The sequence below is a fragment of the Coffea arabica genome, chromosome 4c (assembly GCF_036785885.1).
Source record: "Coffea arabica cultivar ET-39 chromosome 4c, Coffea Arabica ET-39 HiFi, whole genome shotgun sequence".
In the NCBI taxonomy this organism is placed as follows: Eukaryota; Viridiplantae; Streptophyta; class Magnoliopsida; order Gentianales; family Rubiaceae; genus Coffea; species Coffea arabica.
This window is the reverse complement of record NC_092316.1, coordinates 187,906-208,452: the sequence shown is the minus strand read 5'-3', so window position 1 is coordinate 208,452 and position 20,547 is coordinate 187,906. Positions and strand designations below refer to the sequence as shown.

The 20,547-nt window shown below is 39.1% G+C and overlaps 3 protein-coding genes and 1 pseudogene across 12 annotated transcripts; 1 reads left to right on the top strand and 3 right to left on the bottom strand.

The window, feature by feature from the left end:
- Positions 1 to 31: 31 nt before the first annotated feature.
- On the top strand, positions 32 to 2,924 carry LOC113739574 (F-box/kelch-repeat protein At1g51550-like). 2 transcript variants are annotated; one of them, XM_027266827.2, is made up of 3 exons: positions 32 to 978; positions 1,507 to 2,410; positions 2,498 to 2,924. In XM_027266827.2, the coding sequence occupies exons 1-3, from the start codon at positions 516 to 518 to the stop codon at positions 2,553 to 2,555; spliced, it is 1,425 nt and encodes a 474-aa protein (XP_027122628.1). In that variant the 5' UTR covers positions 32 to 515; the 3' UTR covers positions 2,556 to 2,924. The 2 variants fall into 2 exon arrangements, with proteins under 2 accessions (XP_027122628.1, XP_027122629.1); XM_027266828.2 differs by having other exon boundaries at positions 35 to 978; positions 1,507 to 2,924.
- A 150-nt stretch (positions 2,925 to 3,074) lies between these two features.
- On the bottom strand, positions 3,075 to 7,396 carry LOC113739576 (kelch repeat-containing protein At3g27220-like; annotated as a pseudogene). The gene is made up of 7 exons (XR_011812841.1): positions 6,856 to 7,396; positions 6,405 to 6,593; positions 6,069 to 6,298; positions 5,444 to 5,614; positions 4,675 to 4,780; positions 4,182 to 4,388; positions 3,075 to 3,585 (listed from the first exon to the last, which is right to left on the bottom strand). The product of XR_011812841.1 is annotated as a kelch repeat-containing protein At3g27220-like (transcript).
- Positions 7,397 to 8,391: 995 nt separating this feature from the next.
- LOC113739577 (uncharacterized membrane protein At1g16860-like) lies at positions 8,392 to 13,603 on the bottom strand. Of its 8 annotated transcripts, none has more exons than XM_027266832.2 (7): positions 13,162 to 13,603; positions 12,767 to 12,921; positions 12,541 to 12,634; positions 10,635 to 11,601; positions 9,679 to 9,834; positions 9,227 to 9,438; positions 8,392 to 8,883 (listed from the first exon to the last, which is right to left on the bottom strand). In XM_027266832.2, exons 4-7 carry the CDS (start codon positions 11,532 to 11,534, stop codon positions 8,691 to 8,693), a joined length of 1,461 nt encoding a protein of 486 aa, XP_027122633.1. In that variant the 5' UTR covers positions 11,535 to 11,601; positions 12,541 to 12,634; positions 12,767 to 12,921; positions 13,162 to 13,603; the 3' UTR covers positions 8,392 to 8,690. The 8 variants fall into 8 exon arrangements, with proteins under 8 accessions (XP_027122633.1, XP_071901242.1, XP_071901243.1 ...); XM_072045141.1 differs by lacking the exon at positions 12,541 to 12,634 and adding an exon at positions 11,756 to 12,025; XM_072045142.1 differs by having other exon boundaries at positions 12,767 to 12,854.
- Positions 13,604 to 18,196: 4,593 nt separating this feature from the next.
- Positions 18,197 to 19,829, bottom strand: LOC140005049 (uncharacterized). The gene is made up of 2 exons (XM_072045140.1): positions 19,381 to 19,829; positions 18,197 to 18,427 (listed from the first exon to the last, which is right to left on the bottom strand). The coding sequence occupies exon 1, from the start codon at positions 19,695 to 19,697 to the stop codon at positions 19,431 to 19,433; it is 267 nt and encodes an 88-aa protein (XP_071901241.1). The 5' UTR covers positions 19,698 to 19,829; the 3' UTR covers positions 18,197 to 18,427; positions 19,381 to 19,430.
- Between the last annotated feature and the right edge of the window lie 718 nt (positions 19,830 to 20,547).

Genomic DNA, 20,547 nt, shown 5'->3' with positions numbered 1-20,547 from the left:
AGATTGTGGTCGTGATTACAATAGAGAATAGCGGCAGCAATTGTAAGGAAAGAAGAACAACTAACTAACTACTTTACCTGCCTTTATAAAAAAAAAAAAAAAAAAAAGAAGAGTATTCCTCCTTTCTTCATCCAAAGGACGGTTACGTTGTTTTAACCAGAATTACTACCGGTGAAGAAGATTAACAAAATCTGCCGGATACAAGTGGAGACCAATCAGTGGCCAACTGATTGATAAAATGAAAGAACAAGGCAAGACGAAGAAGAGACAAACTACAGAGGAAATTTACAGTAGTTTGCTGTGGTATCAAAGGAGGAAGAAGAGAGAGAGAGAGAGAGAAAAAAAAAAAACTAGAGCGTTCTCCCCTCTGCCCACACCCGAGAGTGTCCCAGTGGGCCCCCACCACCACCACCACCAAAACCAGCAGGCAGCAGCAAAGGAAAGGAAAGGAAAGGGAAAGGGTTGCAGACAGACAGCAATCAGGTTGCTCCGATAGACCCTCTTGCCGCCCACCCATGGCTGAAAGGAGAAGAAGCAACGGCAGCAGCAAGTCATCATCATCATCATCATCATCACCAGGTACAGCAGCAGCGACAGTGTGCAGAATACCGGATGACCACATCTTCTCCATCTTGTTGCGTCTTCCAATAGACTCAATCCTCTGCTTTGGGATGACTTGCAGAAGATTGAGGTCTCTTACTTACTCCGACGCTCTCTGGGAATCCATCTGCAGGCGCGACTGGGGTTCCTCCTCCGTCGATGACCTCATCAAGGCCCATGACCCATCAATCCCCATCGCCTGGCAGAACCTCTATCAGCAGCTCCACCAGTTGGATTCTGTCTATTGTCGGAGGCTCTTGGCTGCTGCTGCACCTGCAACACCGCCAGCCCCCGACATGGTCCCCAGCCCAAGAGCTTCTCATTCACTTAATTTTGTGTCTGGATGTTTGCTTCTCTTTGGTGGCGGCTGCGAGGGAGGTCTGTTTCTCTCTTTCTTTAAAATGAAAGGAAAAAGAAAACTAAACTCCCTCGTTTTTCTTTTAAGTATTTCTTTCTTTTGCCCTATTTCTTTTCCTCTTTTCTTTTTCTTTTTTTTTTTTTTGGGTACGCAAAAGATGAAATTTTTTTTTTGGCCCCTAAAGATTGTTCTTTTGTGATTGCTTTTCTTGTTCTTTTCCCAATTCCAACCCTGGTTTTGCATATAAGCTCACAGCTTCTGTGATTGCTTTTCTTGTTGGATCCATCTTAGCCTTGACGTCATATCATAACATTTTCTTGCTCAGAGTTAGTTCCTTGGTGACTAAAACTCAACTCGCAAATGCGTTTTCTTTCAATTTTGGATTCTTTGAGCATGATCTTCTGCATTCGGCATACTGTTGGACCATAGTCCAAACTGAATCAGCTGGATCAATGTGTTAGAGTCTCTACTTTATGTTGCGTTGATCCTACTCTACTTTGAATCAATCAGTTTCTTCTTGGTTTTACAGTCGTATTGTCTTCCTTTAGGTCGGCATCGTGATGATACGTGGGTAGCATATATGGGCAATGACTTGAGGAGGATATTGAAGTGGCAAAAGATCAGTTCAGACATCCCAAGCGGACGATTTGGGCATTCGTGTGTTGTAGTTGGTGATTCCCTCGTCCTCTTTGGAGGGATCAATGACAATGCGGTCCGGAAGAACGACACCTGGATTGGACGTATAGTTCTGCATGAGACATCTGGTATGACATTGTCCTGGAGACTGCTTGATGTGGGTTCAGTTGCACCTCCACCTCGGGGTGCTCATGCTGGGTGTTGCATTGACAAGAGGAAGATGCTTATTTATGGCGGAATTGGAATGTCTGGTGTTAGGCTGGGTGATACCTGGGTTTTAGATCTGTCAGAAAATCTTTGTTTTGGAACTTGGGTAGAAGTTGTGACTCATCCATCTCCTCCATCTCGTTCAGGGCACACACTAACTCATATTGGGGGAACACGAACAATCTTGTTTGGTGGAAGGGGATTGGGTTATGACGTGCTTAACGATCTATGGCTCTTTGAAGCATACGAGGGTTTTTGGAGATGGTTACAGTTGCCAATTGACTTGCAAAGCATCCCACATGGACTTTCCCTTCCACGAGTTGGTCACTCGGCCACACTCATCTTAGGAGGTCGATTGCTTATTTATGGAGGCGAGGATTCATGCAGGCACAGGAAGGATGACTTTTGGCTTTTGGACGTCAATTCATACAGGCAACCCATTATTACTCTCCCGCTCACAAAAATGTGGAAGAGGCTGAGAGCAGTGGGTGATAATCCCAGGTGCAGATCATTTCATCAAACTTGTGCGGATAATTCAGGACGCTACTTGTACGTCTTTGGTGGGATGGTGGATGGCGTACTTCAGCCTGCTGAATTGTCGGGGTTGAGGTTTGATTCCAGTCTTTTTCTTGTGGAGCTTTTGCTTCTGTCCTAAACGTTTACACAGTATATTATAAAAGGGTTTGATGATGCCAGATATCGTGGATGCTGCAAATCTGTGAAGCTTGTAAATAGTAGCAGCAGCTCTTTTTAGGGAAGTGCTTCATTAAGATCGTTGTTGATGAGCTTCATCAAATAGAAGCTTGTAAATAGGAGTAGCTCAAAGACGCGACTGGTTTGCTGATTAAAAAGGCCCAAAAAAAAAAAAAAAGGAGAGGACTAACCGGGGGAGCCCCTGGCCGAACAGAGTGGTTCTTTGCCTTTTCGGATGGTAGCTGGAAATGCCCTGAACAGAATTGGCCTTAGCGCTGAAATTTAAGGCTGATAAATTCCGGATGTTTTTGGTACCATCTTTTCCTGCCAGTTATTAGGTGGTCTTTTTCAGCTTTTGATTTCTGCTGTATCATATCATATACGCCTGTATTTTTGAGTTGTGCTACTATAAAGTACGGAATTAACAACACTAGTGATGGAAGAATGGGAACGTGCGTGCATATCCCTAGCAAACCCAATGATTCTTCGATGAAAAAGAAACCAAACCGTATACCCGCTGTACTGCGATTCCCTTGTTTAGATGCCAAGTATATGATTTAGAACACTATTAAGGAAGCAATTCTAACAAGTGAAATGAACTTTGACAATCAAAAGTTCCAGTATTATACAACATTCAGTTGACATCTTCTAGGGAGCACTGCATACAAGTTCATGAATCTTGGCAAAACCAAGTCATGATTGTGTGTGCCCCTCTGGAAGAACCATCAACCCTACATATCCATCTCATACCAGCAAAGATACAAAAGTAATCAAAAAATGGAACTAATCCCTCCCACAATTCCCAACCCCTTCTCCATTTCCTCCAGACGATGTAAACAAATCATTATCACTATAACCTACCTTCTAAACGTACCAAAAAGAAAAAATGCAGATATGCTGAATACATTAAAATAACTGGCAAAAAATAACTCATAAGTGTAACTTAGTTCTCCACATTTCCCCAATGACCTTCCTTGGTGCTGGATCATCAGGTCCCCTGTCTCGTTGTCCGTGAAGTACAACCATCCATTCCAAAAGCCAACAAGAGTAGTTTTCACTCGATAAGGAAGCTTTCCCACGACTGACCATTTCTTTAGCAGTCCAAAACCAGGATTGAAAACAAAACAAACAAAGAAAGAAAAATATTTCAGAAAGTCAAATACAGATCAAGAAAGAAGTTTCATGAGAAGATACCAGCAAAATCGGTTGCAAATAACCAGCAGCAGAAATAGAAGAGACCCAAGAATACTCAAGAACTGACTAACACAGTACAAAAGCAAACACCTGCTGTAACGGATTTGCATCTGGAGAGTCTAGGCTTACCACCACATTATGCTGAATACATGTACACATTTATGCTTGTATGAGCACACAAGACACTTTTTTTTTTTCGAGGAAAGAGAGGGGGGGTTGATAATCCATCTCCAATGTTACATCTGCTGAGTTTGGTAAAAGATTGCAGGAAAAATATCAGCAGAATAGCAACGATTAATGTCTTTGTCTAGGCTATATACTTTTTTCCTAAGTTTTTGAATACGGGTAACAAGCTTAACTAAGGGCTTTTTGGCTGAACTTCACCCATAGAGAAGATGCGTCTTCTAGCATCAAAAACATTAGACCATTAATTATCAAGTTTTTTTAGACATTAAGCATACCAGTGTATCTAACTGAAACACATTAAGCATACCAGTGTATCTAACTGAAACTGGAATACTTCTCCAACAAGCGTCATCTTCTTTGTTTCAGGGTGCTTCTCTGTTGTGCCTCCAACAATAATGATTGAATTATTCACAATTTTCCAAGCAAACTCTATGTGTGAATCAGGCTTTGGCATAGGCGGTAAGACCTTCCAGTTCATATCATCATCCAGCATGTAAACATCACCATAGACAACCTGTAAGAGTCTCAAGCTGCATACTTTAGAATAGATCTTAGATGTTTCCAAAATATTCACTTTGCTTTAGACAAAATTCTCGGTCTACTACTAAAGAAGAAGTGAATAAATCAGCTCATAACTAACGATGTCATGAGATATTAAAAATTAAGTCCAATTAGAGAAAATGACACTTGCCACAATCATAACTGGTAAAAGAATAAAGCACTATGCTGCTCTTTTTTTTCTTTTTCTTTTTTTATTTCATGAGTAAAAGTGCTTAATGTAGGTGAAAGAAGTATATTACCTCATTCCTGCGAGAGCACTTAAAAATAGGAGACCCAGGCTTTGCCATAAAATCACCCTCTTGACCACCTATGACGTACAATCGATCATCAACCACGACACAAGCCCTACATGAATGTGGTTTTTACACCAGAAACAAGAAGATCATTCACTCGTGCTGGAAATTCCATTGAAATTACAACTGCAAATTGAAAAACTAGTGTTTCTGAATCGTCCTTAGTGTTTTCTCTAATGTCTTTTAAGAAAATCTCCATCAATTATAGAATAAAGCCCTATTGCACGATAAATATCAGAGATAAGTTCTTCACCTTCCATTGTTTTAGCATATCTTGACGGAAACAGTAGTCATCCATAAATACAGTTGTGAAACCAAATTTGAGCTAACAAAACTTTGTTGTCTAATTACATCAGAAATTCAAGCAACATAGAATGGTCACGTTAACATGAGAATAGACTCCTTAATAAATTCAAATCTTTACAAATCAAACACTTGCATGTTTAAATCTGATCTTTCTAAATTATTTGACATTTAAATTCCCAGCAACAGAAAGCGCGATTGTACAGATAAGAGAAGAAACCAAATGCAAACTTAAATTTTTATGTAGTGAAATCTAACCTCTCTGGAAAATAAACCAATGAAAAAAAGGAACTCTTACAGACAGAACCTGAACAAACTTTCTTCTCCGCCATTACTCTCATCCCCACAAACAGACTAACTGTTTTATTTACTGTGACATACAATTAATTCCAGGTAAGTAGTGGGAACAAACCTGTGAGGTCCACCACGGGGTATGGGAACCTCAGTCCGCCACTCCTTCTCTAAAGCTTTGCCATCTTTTACCGCAATACTCCAATGCTCTAATCCAGGTGCATGACGATTCTCTTTGCTGCCACCCATCACATGAAGTCTTCCCCTCCAGAGTTGAGTTGCAGGTGCATACCTGAAATTATCTGAGTAAATCTTTAACGAAGACATGTACAGAAGTGACAGCCACACCACAGTTGCGTTCTGGGATACACCTAGTGGAAAGTGAATTCAGTACATGCTGAAAATCACATCACATCTTTCATTTTAACAACCATAGGAGAAGGCCATTCAACACCCAACTTGCGCTCGAAAGTAAAGGTGCAGCTTCAAACATGCTCTTCATTAAGTAAGACGGAGGGCAACACTATGTGCTAGACAGGAAATATTTAGTCCCCAAGAAAACCAAGTCCAAATACCAGAATTGGCACACACAACAGAGAATAACAACTTGAGCATTCACAACTCAAAATAGAAGCAGGACAAGACGCCATTTGGACGACAAAGTCATGCAAAAGAAAAAAATAGATTGAAAGCTCAAGAAAATCGAAGATTAATAAAACTAACCAGGCGGAATGGACCATTCATACCTAGGGAGAGGAAGAGGAGGCATGTTGCTCCACTGCTTCGTCTGTGTGTCAAGCACAAATGTTCGTGCAGTGGGCCCTCTACACTGAGGGCCATATTGCCCAGTAACTACAAAAACATACCTCCCATCTGTAACCATACCCAAATGTGAATGGGCCATCTCTTTAGGCATATCAAACCTTCCTCCCCATGTATTGTCGGTAAAGTTATAAATGTCCACATGAGAATGCACCTACAGCAGAGAGATAAAGGGATGATATAGTGAATCAAGTTGAGGTAGGAAATATACGGTGTAAATCGAGAGAGAGTAAGAAAGGAGAGGTGGGAATGGGTTTTACATAATCAATGGTTCCGTATCCGGCAAAGACATAAAGGAGATGGCCGATCTGAATGGCAGCACCGTCAAGACGAGGGACGGGGGCAGGGGCCATCTTCTCCCATTCCAAGAGGGGAGCTGGCAAATCAGAAAAGGTAGCTGATAGTAACCTCTGATTGGTCTTTACATGTTTGTCGGCAGCGTCCTTGTCCTGCATAAATGAGAGTGCACACAAGGGGGAAATAAAGCACTCGGAAAATGAAAAGAAAGAAAGGCAGAAGCAGTAGCAGTAGGAAGCAGCCTGGGGTTTGGTATATAAATACTGAAAAATCAGAATTAGAGTTGCTGCTAAATATTCGTGTTAGGGTTTATGAGTTTATTACTTTCATTATTTTGGTTGTTTGCTCTAGAGATATGGAAAAAAAAAAAAAAAGGAAAGGTGAAAGAAAGAGGAGGAGGAGGAGGAGGGGGACCTTGAAGGTAGCGGGTGCGGAATGGGTGTGATTGGGGAAGGGAGAATGGGAGATGACGACGAAGGGCGTGGAGGAGGAGGCAGGAGAAGGAGAAGAGGCGGCCCAAAGTAGATCTGCGATTAGAGCAAAACCCAGTAGGCCTACTATGGAGGGCAACACCAATTTCTTGGCGGCAGCGGTTTTATGCTGCTTGGCGGTAGCTGCCGTTGGCCTCCCCATATGTCAAATCTGAATATCAACAACGTCGCGATCTCGTCATCATCTTCTCTGTTGTCGTTGTAGCCTGAAATATATAATAGCAGCCGTTTATGATCCATGACCCATCATCATCATCCACTCGTCTTCAATTCATTCATAGAAGATGTACACATTCATCCTTACAATCATATTATATTACCATTCTCGCCCCTTTAATAATCGATAAAATGTGACAAATTATGTGTCTCCAGACTTTGAATTGAATGCTCACAGAAATCAAATACCATCTGCTCCCGCTGTCCTCCTGCACGCACATTGATTCCTTTTTTTTCTTCTTTTTTGGGGTATGAATGTATTACGCGTTCCGCGGTTTCGTAATACTACCAAAAAAAAAAAAAAAATCTGCCCTAATTGGTATCCGGTGACGTATCAAGAAAAAAAAAAAAAAAATAGACAAACGATCATTTTTAACAGTGCACGTCACTAATTCAGTTAGAATTTTTCAAATTTTCATTAGAAATCACATATTTTTTTGACAGAAATAAAAAACTAAAATGATCACAATGATAGATAAAAGGATCGAATTTGCTAGGCACCAAAAATGCCATTTTCCCTACCACTGTCTAAATTTTAATGAAATTATGATATTTTATACACAAAAAAGAGAACATTGGTGTGCTATTTTTTATTTTATTTTATTATGTAGAGACTTTAACTACTCATTTTTTAAGGTAGCCAAGCTTGGTCGCTCGACTCTTGCATAGTACATGTGCCTGGAGGTTGGGGCTTCGCAGAAGAGGAATCCTTCCAATCCCAGATAGGTATGTAGCGTACTTTGGCACTTCAAATACCGCTGCCTAACTATAATCACTCCAACACGGAGGGATTCTAACCATTGATCCTTTAGGCTTCAAGCTGTTGGCTACCATTAAAGACTTTAAAATCTTGATAAAAGGAACGTCAAGAGTTCAAACATTCTCTTCCATCAATTGTCTGCCATCAATGCACCACTACATTTCTTATAAATCCATACAAGTGCATAATTCACTCATCTGATCCGATGGTGACCCCGTTAAACCTCTCCCCCATTAGAATAAGTTAGACTACAAGTAGACTAAACTAGTTGTTGCCGTCTGATAAAATAAAATAAACACACTAAGGGATTTTGGGTGGGCAGTTTTTTATCTTAGGAGAAGACCACACACACACAGACTTTTAATCATATCATATCCAATTCCATCCCCCTCCCCCCCAACCATTGCCTTTCTTCTCCACCCTCTTTTCCAAATATATCAAGTACCACCAACACAACAAATAGAATCTGCTCAAGCATGTATATACAGCATCAAGTTTTCCAATTGCTACTATATATAAACCATTCCGGTACAAAACCTTTCATTTCATGCTAGTATAAGAAATTAATAAAATGAGACCCCCCTTACTCAAAGGATTTAACAATTAAAAAAAAAAAAGCAGAGAGAAGAAAAACCACGCACAAACTAACGACAGCTCAATCAACCACTATATTTTTGCACTCCTCTACAACCACTACCTATATTGCAAGACAACAAACCTTCACAAAGCAAATTACCCAAAACCAGTCGATGTCATTAAGAAACGAAACCAAATCCACTTAATTATACTGGGATCACATCTATCTTTGATGCGTCTTCGCAGCTCAACACCACACCCTCTAAGCTTGCCGGAAAGATACACTTGCTCCACTGGCATCCTGTTGTGAACGGCTCTGGAGGCGGAACTATCATCAGCACATTCTCATTTCTCTGCACAACTCCCATCACACTCACCGTGCTCCCTTCTTTAATGTACCTAAGCCAAAACAAAAAAAAAAAAAAAAAAAAGCATTTCAGACACCCCAGCAGATGGAAAAAGCATCATCCCTTTTTTTTTGTTCTTTTCCAGTTTCCTCTTTTTTCTTTTTTCTTTTTTTTGTGTTAATCCCCCTTATGGTTAAACGGTTCACAATTCTACCTTAGGTTATGTAGCTTCTCTAAAATGTGAATACAAGTCATCAAAAACTGTACCACAACAAGGTCAGAGCAGATTTGAATTATCACTCCATTATTATATGGAGAGCACTTCTAGTATTACAATGAAACTTCACAAGTACATTGGCAACATGGCATTAATTTTGATGAATAAGAAGGCTTACCCTTCCTTCAACCGCATCACTCGATTATCGCTCGAAAGATTCCTATCCCCCAACCATCTGATAAAGTCAGGAGACAGCTCCTTGTTCAAAGGATTGACTTCAACAACGACGGATTCCTGCACATAAGGAGTCACCCTAGCACCATAGCCTGTCTTAACTAAAGCTCTCAAACCAGACTGAAAATCAGAGATGTAGAAGTCAACAACGTGCCTCTGCAAATAAGTCAAACATAGAGTAATTCTCAAAATCTTTGTCATGATCCCTGCAATGCAACAAGAAAAGCATGTACCAACAGAAACATCTAAAAATTTTTTAGCATGTAACAAGAAAAGAGGATCGGGATAGAACTCTGCTACCCTAAAGAAGGCTTCTTACCTGTCCAAAAAGGGGAAAAAAAAGAATATTGCTGTATGTAATTAAAAAAGATTGAGAAGCTAAGTACAGGAACGTACTTCTGATGACCTAAGCCCCCATGTAAAACGACGATGGGTAGGATTTGCAGCTTTTGAGTCCCAACCTCGATACTCATATAAACTTGTAGAAGTATAGACACATCTTGGCACCTTTTGGAAGGATGATTCCAGGGGTACATTTCCACAAGTCACCACCTTTGCAGTTTGACCACAATTTAACCATTAGCATAAGAGATCAAACCACCAGATTCAAAAGCTATAAAAGGCACTTCAATAAAAGTCCAGCAACAGGAGAAAAGGCTACACACAATGAGGTAAAACACACTAATAAGAATGGCCAAAAAACCTATGCATTTTTTACACAAAAACATTTCTGAAGCAATCCAAAACCATTATTGCTTAATTAAATTTCTATAAAACAAAATGAAAGCAGGATCACTCATCACACGGCCTCTAACATCTAAAGCTGAATCAGAATTCAAATTTGCCCAAGCTCCAAATACATCCTCCTCCAACTGATAGCACTCCTTCCAGGGAAATGGGGATACAGAAGGAAAAGAGGATGTAACCATTCTGAAGTTGCTATTTGTTGGCCAGCAAAAAGCCAATAGTGGTCTTTGGATTAGCATCAGCTTATGAGCAACATAGCAGTTATTGGCCACTAGGACCATAGACCTTCAAGACAGGCGTTCATACATGGTAGATGTTACTCGCGGCCTAAGCATTTGTTTCAAGACGAAGTTAGATTAAGATAGCTATTCGTATGTCCCTACATTACAGTAGAAGACAACACTGAATAGGAGGGCCTTGTAACTCTTTCTCAGAGGAACTGGAATCTTTTTCATTTTCATGCCTCTGCGAGGCTGAACATTCTATGGTACAAGTACGGAGAATAGCTTTGGGGGTGATTCATGATGTCGCCCATTCAACTATGGAAACGAATAAAAAATTTAGTAGAATAGAAGTACTATAAATCAGAATTAACAAGTACTTACCCCTGAAACCTTGACATATTGCCCATTCTTTGCAGTTCTCAGTTCAGCATCAGGATAATTGGCAATGAAACCAATTATAGCTCTTTTCCCCCAACAAGAATTCCAAAGGAATAACGCCGCAACAATGGCGAAGAGAACAACAACAACAATGAGCAAAATAGCATTGTGCACGGCTCCAAGGATAAAGCCACCAGCAATGAAACCCATGATGAACAGCAAGATCATTGCCCACAGGATAGGCTTTGGAAAATTCCTCTTGAAGGAATAGTCATCTTCTTGACTAAGAGTAGTCACAGCTGGGTTGTTAGCAACAGAAGGGCCATGTACTTTGACTGACCCCATTGAGTCCAAAGGACCAGAGACCTTACGTGGGGCACCAGATGAATTCAACGGACCAGAAGAGATTGGACCGGAAGTAATTAGTCCTGTTGTAGGAAGAACTGGAGCGAGTGGACCGGAATTTTGGCGGGCAAGGGGGGTGACCCCACCAGATTGTGGGCCAGATGATTTTTTTATAGGTTCCCCATGTTTACTCAAAGGCCCAGAATTTGATTTCTTCATTGATGCTGAACCAGATGCTCCTGCAGATGATACTGGACCAGAGGTGGAATAGCTGGCTCTAGCAGCAGTATTAGGATTGATTGGTCCTGAATGTGAGGCAGCTCCAGCAAATGATCCAGTCCTTGAAGGAGCATTGGTTACAGGTCCAGATTTCCGTGACTTAGAGCCATCAACAGGAATATCAAACATCTTTCCAAGCTCTCCAGACTTCTTGATATCACCACCAGTGTATGGCATGGCCACAGAGCTCATGGTTGGTGTCCGCTCTTTCGGCTGCTCAGGCCGGCCAGATACATACAAGCCATTGCTCAGCTGATGAGATGGAAATCTAGAACCCATCCCGAGTTCTTATCATGCACTAATGAAGCACAAGTTCTGTAGCAGCTGTTATGTGTGGCTCTGAAATCTAATATCCCCATATGAGCCAAAGAAAATGTTGTCAGTCAAAAACATGCTTCATGTTGCAGAATGCACGACAAAATTATTGAAATAAGAGCAACACGGTAATTATGGTGTGTGCAATCAATAGCAATAACTGGCAAATTGACTGAGAAACAAACCATGCACCAATCATTACGTGGCAACAGAAGCTGCTTTCCCTCATTATCCAAAGAAGAAAATGGATGGCTATCCATATCTCAGTAGCATGAACCAAATAAGAGGGCAGATCACTAATTGAGAAAAAATCTCAAAATGCACGATGAATGTCATGAAGCAAAAACTTTCTTTCTTGCAATTTGAGTCCCAAAATATTTTGTGAACTTCCTATTCACAGTAATGCACATCATGTAGGACAAGCCCTTGCAATTGGTCCCTCTTCACGCTTGAACCTAAATTTTAAAATTCAAATTCACGGACTTAATTTCAGGGAAGTTTCTTCAATGAAAGTGTACAACCCACACTATAACCAATAGATCATTTACATGGGGATAGCCACAACTATGATTCTCACAAATAGATCTCAAAACAAATTTACATTCATTTGATCCAACACACTCCTACACAAACCCCAAACAAGCACACTATGAGTTTGAAAGAAATAACATAGGGATGGTCAAAAGAGTACGTTAAAGGAAGGCAGAGAGAGACAGATAATCAACAGATACCGTAACAAATACTAAACATATGAAATATTTGGAAGCAACAAGCATCTAAGAATGTTCTAATATATGCACACTATCTTTGACAAACGTAGGTAGAGAAAGTCGACAAAACAAAGCCTGAAAAAGACACCAACTCGACGGCCTTGATAGATTAGTGATAATCGGGGGTAGATCACATAGAACAACTGTTGCATCTATTGCAAAACCAAAAGTTTTCCATAAAGAAGCATAAATCAACAGACACAAATAGATATTGCAAACGTGAAGCGAGCAACAGCTAGGGCAAAGAACCGCAAGTCAGCAGCAAGTCAACAGCTAGGATTGGCATTTCGTTTTCTTCAAAATCAATAAGGACAAGTCAGCAGCAAGGCCAAATGGAGATGTAAGACAGCTGGGACTTAGATCAAACCAAATAAAACACTTTTTTTTTTCTATTTTTTCTTAATATATAGGTAGCAGCCCTTTTACCAGACCAAGAAGTAACAACTCCACTAGGGTTTCCTTTTGTATATTTTCCCCTTCCACCGTTAAAGCTTCAACCGAGTCATTCTGAGCTCTGGGCAGTCCAGGAATGCAAATCAGCGAGAAATAATTCGAGGAGAAACTGCCTAAATTTGATAACCCTACCATAACAGACAGCTATGTAAATTGGCATACATTTATCCAGTTCATAATGGCAGACCTCAAACAAAAGTACAAACTTTGGCATGAAATCGAGAAAACAAGGCAGACCCATTTCACCCAAAGATCGGGGGCATAACCAATGGAGAATGAGAAAGCAAAGAGAATGGCAAAATAATAACAACAAATGGAATAAGAGAGAGAGAGAAAGAAGAAAATTAGGTGAAGGGAGGGAGGTTTACCTGAAATAGTAGCAATTAGAGGAAGGAGAAGGGTGAAACCTGAGGGAAATACAGATCTGGAGACATGAGATGGGAGTAGAATGGGATGGTTGATGGAATATGAATAGTAGCAGTAGCACAACAAACACAGATGCGAAGGGATGAGATGAGATGAGGAAGAGCAAAGAGGAAAATGGGGGGTTTGGGGGATGATGTCTCACTCTAATTGATGTAATTTGGGGGTTCAGTTAGTGATGGTTGGGATTTTGCTGCTGCTGATGTCGTCGCTGTAGTCGTTGCTGGTGCGATCCCATCAACATCTACTTCATTTCTTTCTTTCTTTCTTTCTTTGTTTACTTTTGTTCTCTCTCTACACTCTCTAAGCACCCCCTTCTCCTCCTAGTACTATATCTTCAGAGTGCCGCAACAACGGGTGGGTTGTCTCGTCCGGCTATAACCTCCTCCAACATCCCAATTTTTCAAAAAATTTATATATATATATTTATACATCATCCTACTACTAAAACATGGACACTAAAAGTTAAAAGAAACAGAAATTTTTTTTTTTAAAAAAAAAAACTGAGAGATAATAAATACTACTATCTGGTTGTTAAGTCTCAAGGTCGTCACATTATCAACTCGACCTAATTCGAACTTTTCTTCTTCTTCTTTTTTCAAATTAACAGTGCGGCTAGAGAGCCGGTTTGGAATTTTTGAAATAGGAAAAAGAAAATTAAAAATAAGTAACGAGAGAAAATGAAAGAATTACAAGAAAAAGGAAGGGCTAATTTCTCAAAATTATCTCAAAAAGTTCGGGGACCTCTTCCACTCAAATGTGGGGAATTTATTTTTTCCCCTTTTAGGTGTCAAACACTTTATAGTTTTGTTTGACACCTTTTTAAGAAAATAATAATAATATTTCTCAGTCGCCACATAGTATTATGCAATGAGGAAGAAAAAACTTTTTTAAGATTTTAACCTGCCTTTTGCCGCACAATGCTATACAATGACGAGGATCATTTTTTCCATTTCTTTCGGTCAATGCATAATTGTTTTCGGCAATTGACTCACTTATTTTAAAAAAACATAATTTTATTTTTAATTTTTTTATAATGACAGTTTTATTTTTTTAAAAAAAAAAAAACTCGGTTCGATCGGTTCAATTTGTTTTTTGAATTATTCATTGAATCGAAGCACGACATGACTTTATTTGCGGTTTGATTGATCAAACCGATCAATCCGATCCGATTTTCAAAACACCAGTTCAAACTGATGCATCTACAAAGTGGTATCTTTTGCAGTTGCACCGTACCATCAACGACAAATGGTTTAGAAATTAAAAATCAATTAACAAGGTGAAATAAGCACTTAACTTAATGCTAATTAATAACACCTACACAGGCCAACAATAACAAACCCCACTCCTACCTTCTCACTAGTTTTCACTAAGGGTGATGCTAAATCAAATAGCTAAACTTGAACTCGCAAACTACTCAATCAACAACTCGATTTGAATTCACTTTAATCGAGTTCAAACTGGAATTTGAGTTGCTCATTTGATCTCACAAATCGAACTCGAGTTCCAAATTCTTGTACATGAAGGATCAATGAGCCTAATCGAGCTTTTTATAATATCTATTTATTATTTTTAAATTTTTATTGCTGCAAAATGTCGATTATATTATTTATTTAAATTTATATATAAAATATTAATTTTTATTATGCGAGCTTGAATGGACTCGATAGAAATTGATTAGAATCGATTAGATTTAATTAAATTCAAAATCAAGTTTGAGTTCGACTAAGGTGAACTAAGTCGAACTCAAGATCAAATATTTTCATGTCGAGTCAATTTTGAACTGTGCATTATTCGAACTCTATTCAAATCGAATGCGCCCTAGTCTTTTTTTTTTTTTTTTGTCAAAAGAATGCGCCCTAGTCTTTGCACTTTCTTTTACACGATCTAGACTCTGCAGGATAATGGGAGTTGCTCTACCTTTTTTTTTCATTTACTGGAATCCAGGAAGGTATATTATACTAACATTAGTTTAGTATGGAGAATGCTATACGCATATGGCTATTCCTTCCCGTGCATATCCAAATGTAAGCGTACTACGATTTCTTCTGCCTTATATAATCTATACTATATTTACTACTACCTATATATTATTATTTTTATATATAAAGGGACAAGGAGGTGTTGTGTAAATTTTTGTTGGTGGTACTTTATATCCTTTCATCTAATATGTATGTCTTATTATTTTGTTTTTCAACTTATTTAGTGAACCTCAATTTTTATTAACGGCTATCAATCATGGCTATGAATTACTGCTAAACAATTATTTATTTATATATTTTATTTTAGTGAATTTTCTACGTGTCTACTACACCAGCATAAAACTAATTCTCTTGAAAATGATTTCAAATATAGTTAAAAAAAAAATTGACACATATTTCTTTTATTTATTTGCACACACATTCATTCATGTACGCCATAAACAGCATTAGTGATATAAGTAACTAGTGTAATTTTAATAGACCCTCCTCAATCCTCATGACTCGGGTGGGGCGGCATAAGCTGAATGACCATTTAATCCCTCACCTCATTGAATTCTTCTTCTTCTATCTACGGCTCGTCACGGAGTAGCAGTAGCTTTTTACAGCCAAACTATGAACTAAATTGACCGATGATCCGCAAACATTGAGGAAAATTTAAGATTGTGTTTGGATTGTATTTTTCATCATTTTTCATGAAAAAATTACTGTAACGATTTGATATATGTAAAGAAAAAAGGTGATAGAAAAATGTGATCACGAAAAATGACAATATTTTCTAACGAAAACAAGCAATCCAAACAAGGCCTAAGTTTAGCAAAGGACTGCCAGAGATAGATATCATATCCTGAAGTTGTAGGACAGTCCTAATATAATAATTAATATAATCTGTTAAGAAACAAAGGGGTACTTTTACTTTAACCGCTGCAGCAGCAAGCAATCTGTCCCACTTTGAAGCATCCAAATTTCCCGCATAAGATATTTGGGGATGGGATAAGCTCAGGGTGCAGAACAAAGCCCATATTATTGTGTAAAACTTAAGAAAGTTGAAGAACAAAATAGACTTTAGAAAACTAATCAATAATAATAATGATTAAAAGTAATCTGTTGCTTCTAAAGTCAAAACATCTGCAAGTTAATAGAGAGATTGCAGCACGAACCCAACATTTTGGACACGAACATTCGACCAAATTTCTATCTGGTAAAAAACATATGATAAGTACAGTGAAAACATTTTTTTTTTTTTTCAATGGGGTCAGACGCTCACTGGGGCCGTGGGGTTAATAATTTCCGGGGTTGTTCACAGTTTGATTCCCTCCTTTAACTTTCACTATCCAACTATTCAGTTGTTAGTTGTTACAGGCAGGCAAAGTTCCCCAACCCCACCCTCCCTCCTCTTCAAAAAAAATGATATGTAAGGTAAAAAAAAAAAGGATTCCAGAAAATCCCTTTCAAACAAAGGCCGTCAAGGCAGAGGAGCCGGTGAGATGTTGGCCCGGCGGAAAATTTGTCAGAATAATTTGAGAAGTTGGTGGCGGTTTGTTACTTGTAAGAACGTGCAGAAGAATGGAGGAATCCACACCGTAGTCCCTTGTCCTCTAGCGCACGATCCATACGCGTCTAGTCATCACCTTCTCCCGTCCGATGACCAGTTAAGCTAAAGCGCAGACTCCTTCGTCAGATACATGCATATGTATGTTTAATTAAGTATATTTTTTTATTTTTATTTTTGGTTAGAAATTAAGTAGATTTATCATCATCATCATCATCATACAAAAGATACAAGCTCCCCAAGCATAGCATTAGCTATTCGTCCACAATTTCGTACTGCCACCTGCTGAAGCTGGATAATAAGCCCAAAAAACCTAATGCAGCAGCTGCTTGCAATATGCATGATTTCCTCTCTCGTATTTCTCGAGTTATCATGGTATAACAAGAAGGAACCACCAAGTCTCAACTTATTCAGGCCAAAAGACGAAGTACAAGATGAAGAATCAAAGGAACCTTCGCCACCGCCACCTACCGTTAAAGACACTATAAAGAGCATTTTCTCCCTTCCCCGCCACACTTTAAAGGCCAAGGATGACCAGCGAGAAGCCATCCCCCTAGAGGGAACTACTGGAGGGCTGGTGAGAAAGGCTATAGTGAATGAGCCTAGACAAGAGCAAGGCAACCGCGGAAGATTCTGCTAAATCAGCAGCAAAATTTGCAGGGGAGGCGATGGAGAAGACAGCAGACAAGGTCAAGACCACCCTCTTGTCCCGTGGAAGAGGTTACCCCAGGCTCGCATTCCCAATCCCCGGCTGGGCTCTGAGATATCTAATGCTCTCTTATCAGCACATAGGCAGAGTGGAAATAATAGATTGAGACAGCTGAGGGTCAGAGAGTGGAAATAATAAAAGAGAGAGAGAGTCAGAGAGGCTTGTCTTACTACACGATATCCCTCAATACCATCCAGTGTGAATACAATTCTTGACTTTGAATCCCACCATACAAAATCTTTCCCTTCGTATTTCATGCTAAAATACAAGTTGCTCCACAACAACGTTAATTGAACTAAGTCGTAAAACATAGTTGACCATCCAGAACTGACCAAATCAACCCAGACATAGAAGTAATACCCCTGTAAGAATGCCCATGCATGCCTTCTAATGTTGCAAAATTCTATCCAAATTAAATGCAACCGCAATATTGTCAGCAATCAAGATTAGGGAGTCTTACCAGCTACACCTGAGGCATACCGGAAAACAGCACACCATTGGGACCTGCTCACATACCGATAAGGTATTGCAGTGCTAGAGGTGTTTAAAGGGTTTTATGCCAAAACTAATTGGAAGGCTATACGAATCTCACGTTTGACCATCGTACTTGTGCTTGAAGAATCCTAGAGGTGGAGGACACCTAATGGCGCTAATGCTCTACTTGCAACCTTTATAGTACAACAAAGTCAATACAGCAATTGAAAATAAGAAGAACCTTCCCAGGCGGAAAAATCAACAAAGACCAGAATCACCAACCAATTAGAATGAAGATCAACATCAACATAGCAGTGAAATAACCAAGCGTCATACGTACTAAAAGTAACAAGTATGTAACAAATTATTTTTCAGCCAAATGCTCCACTGCAATACACATGTATCTTAAGGAGATACACAAAACCATAAACAAACAGAAAAATGGGTCTTCACTGCCACTGCTTCAAAGACACAGCCAATTGAGGACTTTGCTGAAGCTGTAGACAGGGGGCAGTACAAGGATTAGGTCACGCAGAAAGGGAAATGTTACACAAGCACATAGAGGTGGGTGACCCCAAGATCCATGAACCATTCATTACTAAAATGCAATGTACGAGCATAAACAGCGAATCACTAGATTTCATATTTACAAGTCGAGTTTTCTGCAAAGAGCTAGACTATTTCTTTACGTAAGAAGTTGCACCTCACAGGGCATGGACATAAAGAGGGAGCAAATCCAAAAGTAGCCAGAACACAACAAAGTGCATCAAGAAGGTAAAAAAAGATGATGCAAATCTAAAAATAAGTTGAAGTACTGCAGATCATCCTGGAGAGTTGTTCAATAGGACAACAACACTTGATGAACTCGGAAAAAGATGGGTAACAATTGATAGATAGAAATTTCTAAAACAGAATAAATAGTAGGTTACGTTGATTGTAGAGCTCAACACACAGATTTCTGTTCCAATACAACGATAGGGAACTCCAACCCAGATAAGTATTCATTCTCTTGTTAACTTACTTATTACTAAGTAGTAGATTAGATCCCACATAAAGATTCATAAATTCTGAAATACATCTTACACACTACTGTGATTTGCAGTTATAGGCTTAGGGCTGAGGTTAGTAGCAGCAGGAGAAAGCAGTTACTATAAGTGTAAAAAGATCGCTTGGTCACAGCAACTTTAAGGAAGTTCACATGACAGACCAAAAGTCAACATCTCCCTAGGGTTCTTCGCACACAGCAAGCAAAATTTTCTTTTCTTTTTTTTATTTAAGCACATACAGCAAGGAATTCAACATTAATTGCGGCAATCATCTTATCTTTTAAAACCGGGCAAGGGTGCGGAATGTGAAAAGTGATACTAGTATAAACATTATAGTGCATTTTTTATTTTACAAACAAACAAGGAATATAGGTAAGGCATTTGGAAGAGTTTTAAGTAGAAACCTTGTTTCTTTTTGGAAAAAAAGGAAGGAAATGATGGGAAGAAAAGTCAATCAGTGGTGATCGGCGGCATGCTGCTTGTGCTCGAGGTGGCGACGCTCCTCGGGAAGAGCGACGAGATAGGAGAAGATCATCCCGCCAATGCAGACGTGATAGACGGGGTCGACAGAATCGGTCTGGATGTACTTAGCGTGGTAGTTGTCGAGGCCCCTCTGGACGGCGTTCTTGAGGTAGTCCACCGTGAAATAGGGCTTCAGCTTCGCCGGGACTTCCTTCACCTTCAGCCCTTTCATCTCTCTGTAAGCGTTCCTCATCGCCATTTCTACTAAAATCTTCTTTCTTATTTGTTTCCGATTTGATTTCAGACTTCAAGATTTCCTCTCCAGATCCCCCAACCCTACAATCCTCCTGACTCCTTCCTTTTACCCTTCCCCCTTATCGTGTCCCCTTTTTATTTATTTTTGGTATAATTGACCAGATTCGATGGAAATTTGGATGGTGGTCTCTATTTAGTAGGCCCAGCGGGCCAATCCATGCTCCTGAGTGTCCAACAAAGAGTCCATCAAACATGGGGCACTAGTTAGAAACATTAGAAAATGTGTACTAAGGTCTGTTTGATAATATAAAAAATGTTGAAACTGAACTTTTTTAGATATTTTGATATTGTGGATATTTGATAAATAAAAATTTATCTGCTTGACTTGTTAAATGGTGTTGCACTTGTGTGTAATTTTTTCAGTACAAGAATCTTAACTGAATGCTTAATTCTGATAAGAACCAACAAAATTACTTCAACTACCTTATCTTATTTACCATATCTACCCTCATTTGTTAATTATGTTCAAAATTCTTGTCTAATTAAACAAACTGATATTCTCTATTCAAAATTATTATCTAATTAAACAATCTGATATTTTCTATCTGACGATTTTTACTTCTCTTTTCTCCATTTTTGATAACTTTTACATCTTCTCCGTACTTCTCATATAATATATTTCATCTTTTATATTAATTTGATTTAAAAATAAACATTGTCATTTTCCTACCTAACAATTTTAAACTAATTAAATCATAGGTTCTATTTCTTTTTTGGATGAAAAGATGTAAGGACAAAATTGTTCAATTCAACTTATTAAGCATTCAATGACAAATGTTTATCAAACAATATAA